Source organism: Vitis vinifera, chromosome 16 (genome assembly GCF_030704535.1).
Source record: "Vitis vinifera cultivar Pinot Noir 40024 chromosome 16, ASM3070453v1".
Classification (NCBI taxonomy): Eukaryota; Viridiplantae; Streptophyta; class Magnoliopsida; order Vitales; family Vitaceae; genus Vitis; species Vitis vinifera.
Window position 1 is genome coordinate 22,995,288 of NC_081820.1, and position 5,300 is coordinate 23,000,587.

The 5,300-nt window shown below is 32.2% G+C and overlaps 1 protein-coding gene across 1 annotated transcript; it reads right to left on the reverse strand.

Moving 5' to 3' along the window:
- Positions 1-1,778: 1,778 nt before the first annotated feature.
- LOC100257720 (small ribosomal subunit protein eS10z) lies at positions 1,779-4,801 on the reverse strand. Its single transcript, XM_010664377.3, has 5 exons — positions 4,682-4,801; positions 4,547-4,595; positions 3,331-3,610; positions 3,097-3,232; positions 1,779-1,999 (listed from the first exon to the last, which is right to left on the reverse strand). The coding sequence occupies exons 1-5, from the start codon at positions 4,682-4,684 to the stop codon at positions 1,925-1,927; spliced, it is 543 nt and encodes a 180-aa protein (XP_010662679.1). The 5' UTR covers positions 4,685-4,801; the 3' UTR covers positions 1,779-1,924.
- Positions 4,802-5,300: the final 499 nt, after the last annotated feature.

Below are 5,300 nucleotides of genomic sequence, written 5' to 3' on the forward strand. Positions count from 1 at the left end.
GGTAAATAGTCTCGAGTGTTGTAGGGTTCCCTTCTGTTAATGTTTTTGCTTTGTTTTGTTTCGATTTTTCAGGGTTGCGTGGGTCTTTTCATTTTGGGACTTTTCTCAATAGTACGGTAATTTAAAAAAATTATGCTTAAATTATTGTAGTAGAAGAAGTTATCATGAAAAAAAATATATATATTTTTTTTAAAAAAATTTCCATTTATTAAAAAAACTCCTAAGGGAACTCGTCTATTCAAGAGACGAGTTCCATGGAAAAAAAAATATATTTTTTTTATAAAAAAAATTCTCAAATTAAAAAGAAAATAAAATAACAATTTAACTCGTCTCTTCAAGAGACGAGTTCCATGAAAAAAAAATATATATATATATATATATATATATTTAAAAATTCTTCAAGGGAACTCATCTCTTGAAGAGACCGGTTCCCATGGAAAAAAAAATTCCTAAATTAAAAAAAAAAAATCCCTAAAAAAAATACAATTCCTCAAGGGAACTCGTCTTTTAAAGAGACGAGTTCCAATAGAAAAATATATATATATATTTTAATATATTTTTAAAAAAAAAATTCACAAATTAAGAAAAAAAAAAAACAACTCCTCCAAGTAGAGACAAGTTCCAATGGAAAAAAAAAATGTATTTTTTAATATATATTTTTTTAAAAAAAATTCGTAAATTAAGGAAAAAAAAAAAAAAAGAATTTCCTCAAGGGAACTCATCCTTGAAACGAGTTTCATGAAAAAAAATATATATATTTTAAAAAAAAATTCCCAAATTATTAAAAAAACAAAAAGAAAAAGGCAATTCCTCAAGAGAACTCGTCTGAAGACGAGTTCCCATAAATTACTTTTTATTTTGAAAAATAACTTTTTATTTTGATTTTGTTAAAAAGCATAAATGGTAAATGCAATTTACATATTGTAAATTAATTTAATTCACGTTTTATTAAAAATTAAATTAAAATTTTAAAAACAAATAAGTTAAAAAATTAATAGTTTTTAATAAAATATAAATACTAATAATATAATAAAAATATAGATATTAATATTAATTGATTTTAAAAAAAATATTAAATAATAATAATTCATAAATAATAATTTCTAATACCATATATATATAATTTTATAAATTTTATAAAAATTGCGGATATTAACATCTTATAAGAGTATAATTAATTAATTTTTTAAAAATAAAAAATAAATATTCAAAATAAATAATTATTAATACTAGTATATTTTGAATGAACATAAAAACAAATAAATTTTAATTTTTTAAGATATAAAACAATTTTTTTTTTAATTTTTTTCATTTATATTCGATTTTTAACTTAATATTGAAATGAGAACAAATTATCATTTTAACCTTACATTACCATTGGTATCCAAACACAAGAATTGGAATATCCAAATACATTCCTATTAAAAAAGAATAAACATAAAAATAAAATATTCATTTTCATAATTAGAATAACCATTCATTTTCATAATTGGAATAACCCATAGGATAAGAAATAAAAACAAAATATTCATTCTTATTCTTCATATGCCAAACAATATATTCAGTCTCATTCCTCAATCGTTTACAAAACATGCCCAAAAAAGTGATTGGAAATGGGACATCCAGGTTTGGGATCAAGTCAGAGAAGGATAAACTTAATGTTATCTAATATTTTACTCTAGTTACTGGCTTGCAGACTAGCTTAAAAAATTTATATCCGCCTTGAATAATCATGACGTGTAGTGCAGGGGAGTTATTCTTTCCATCAACAATCAAACTCAGCAAAACTTATGTATCTCATAGTAAGCTCAATAATGTACTTTTGATCTAACACCATGAAAAATTCAACAAGTCCATCAAATAAGTTCTTAAATTTGAACTCCTAAAATTTCCAAAATTATGAAACTTAAGGCAACAACAATTTTCAAAAGTTTGAGCTTGATGGTGCAGCACCAAAACCTCCACCTCCTCGTCCAAAGCCAGGCCTTCCACCCGACCCCTGCAGAGATAAAATGAGCAAATTAAAATGGTGATACAAGTGTGAATCCTTCAAAGAAGTATATTTTTTAGGCACGAATAACCAATACAAGAACCACAAGAGAGGTTATAACAAACAGAATGCCTTTCAGATGTACAAATAAAAATGGATAATAAAAGCCTGAGATTCTGATCTGTACCTCTTTAATCCTGACTAGACAGAGGACAAGTGCTAAAGACTGAAACAACCCTCTTTTTTCCCCCTTCCCCCCCAAACCTTACTACTCATTGGTTTAAGCTCACAGGCTACCATCACTTAGTTTCTGACCTGACAACTGAGACCCCTTTTCCATTCTCCCACTTACTGATTATGGGGAAGCTAATCCCTCTCCACAAACAATTTGAAAGGCATTGGAGACTGAGCTATAAATTGGGGGTAAAACAATAAAAACACACACACATGAAACTCATACAATTCTAAAGCAACAAAATATTGATGTCTTCCAGATTAATAGTGGTTTTCCATAACCTAATCCTTCAAAAGTCTTGAAACCACATAAGAGGTTATTTTTTATGCAATATCCTGCACATGATGTGTCATTGGTATGGTCCAGCACACTCCAAGGGATGATAACCTAGTGCACACACAAGCACAGTTGGCCCCAAGCAGATGAATAACTCTGTGCATGGACTTGGGAGTCACCAAGTGCGTTTGAAGCCCCTTCACATAGCTATATCATGTTGAATGGGTGGGTTCCATCAACGAGAATGCTGCTGGCCCTCTATATGAAAATTTAGTTACATCCCCTTGAAACATACAATAATACCCAAAGGAGGCCTTAGTAGTATCATGCATCTTCTCATTGTTCCAAAAAAACCATACTCAAATAACCATGTAACTTACAAACTTAGAAGCTTGTGCAAATTAGAGACTGATAAGATTACAACCACCATATGAAGCACATAAAACCTTGAAATGGACATATGATCTAAGGGATGTCATTTAAGCATCTACAGTAACAACAATTAATTGATGCTAAAAACTAGGATGAAGCACTGCATAGAGAAATAGACACCTTCCGATATTTAATGCTAATCTTATGAGAGAGATATTATTACCCTAAATGAAGGCTGGAAGTCAGCAGGAGCTCCTCCCTTGTCACCACCAAACTCGCCTGGAGGGCCACGAGGGCCTCCACGATACCCATCACGATCACCAAACCTGGGACGGTCTCCATCAAAGCGAGGCGGGCCACTAAAAGCTCAAGACAATTTAACACATTAATCAATATGCCAAGTGAAAAAAATCTAAGAACCCAACATAGAAAAAAAATGATAGAGATATAGAATTACCGTGGACGGTCACCAGGTGGGCCACCCATTGGCCGACCAGGGGGTTTCACAGACTTCTTCAAGGTGGCAGGCACAATCTCTGATGGGAGATTCAGGTAAGTCCTAAGAAACTCAATCCCATCATTAGTGAGGTACCAGTAGTAGTGCATCCAAGCAAATGTCTCCCGTACATATTCCTTTGACTTAAAGCTCTGCATCAACTTAATCACCTGCAGATTTGGAACATCAATTTCGGGGTGTTTTGCAAGATTGTAGTCCTTCTTTGCATAGCAAACTCCCTCTGCACACATGCAAAATATCACATATAAGAAATAGATGAAACATGATCCAACGTTTTGTTGCTAATAAAATATAGATGAGGAAAACTAATGAAAACGGTGGTTTCAATAGAATATTGAAACAGAAAATATAAATTCTCTTTTGATCTCTCAACCAGCATTTCTTGATGCTTAGGGAAATAATATAACATCTCTGCCATACTTGGGAGTACAGAAAACTGAAATCTTGTTTTTCCTCGAAATGATCCATCCAAAACAAGCAAATTGTTTAGGATGAATTTGTTTTGGGAAAATGTGGCAAGAAAAATGGGAATGATGAAAAGTAAGAGCAGAAAAGAGAATTGAAAAAAAAAAACTACAAGTTTTAGCCAAATAAGGTTTCTTTCTCTACCATCTCCCCTTAACTTCAGTCCTACTCTCTTTTCAATCCTATTTCACATCTCATGAAGACTGCAATTGAAGGACTTAAAAAGGAAAACCATGTTCAAAATGTTTTCAATTGTCAAAGTGCTCAAATATCAAGAGCAAGATTATACTGTTTTCCCAAAATGCTCCATTTTCCAAGAAATCCTTATCGAAACAGTTTCAGACAAGGAGCTAATAAACATATTTTCTGTTTCCGTTTTCAGCTCATCTCCACGGTCGAACAAGCCGTAATATTTCTTCTAATTCTTTCCCTTTCCCTCTTCGTCCGTAGATCCAAACAGCCACACAACTTTTCAAAATTTCGGGTCCCCAGGGAACAACGCCTCACTAATGCATGCCTAAAAGTACTGTTTGACCTAATTGAACCAAATCTCTCAGCTTTTCCAAACAAATCAATATAAAAACATAAGATCCCAGAATTTCCAATCCTCTTTTCTACAGATTCTCGGTACCCAAACAAGAAAAAACAACAAAACAAATCAAGTAAACGCAAGTAGAGGAGTGAGACAAACCTTGGAAGAGGTACTTGGAGATCTCTCTCCGATTCTTCTCGGGGATAATCTGCACAATGGAATTAACAAAACAGTTACTTCACAGAAACACAGATTTGCAAAGAGAAAAAGTGCGAAATGCTGAGGAAGACTCGCCATGGCTGCGGTGAAGTTGCGAGAGAGAAGGCACGCAAGGGCAAGGGCTAGGGCTTCGCTCGCAGTTGCAGTGGAGAAGCCGAAACCCTAGAAAATTAGATATTTATATCTGAGTTTTGGAGGCCTTTATGGGCCTAGCCCTAGGGCTTTCGAGATTGAGTTTGGCTAGCCCAATATGGATCAATAAGGTTGGATTGGGTTGTTGGGTTTAGGCCCAAAGCATCCCAATGCATTGATTGCCCAACGTATCGGGTCACAAACACGATACTGAGTGGTAAATCAATGCCATGATGTGGTTAGATCGATTGTTTTAGAAAAAAGTAGTGGAATTCACATGATCGGTTTATACTTGAATCACTTTTTCAATATAAAGTATAGAAGCAAATCCAAAAACTTAACACTTATTACTTAATGAATAAAGTTGATTTTAAGTTAAATTATATTTAAGTTGTTAATTAAAAACTTATTATTTAATTTTTACTTTAAATATTAAGGTTGTTTAATAAAATTAATTTAAAATTTATTTTAAATCATCAAATTAACATATTTATCTTCTTAAATTATAATTAAAGTAAACGAGGTCAAATAATAATGAAGGTTGTAGAATAACAAAAGAGAT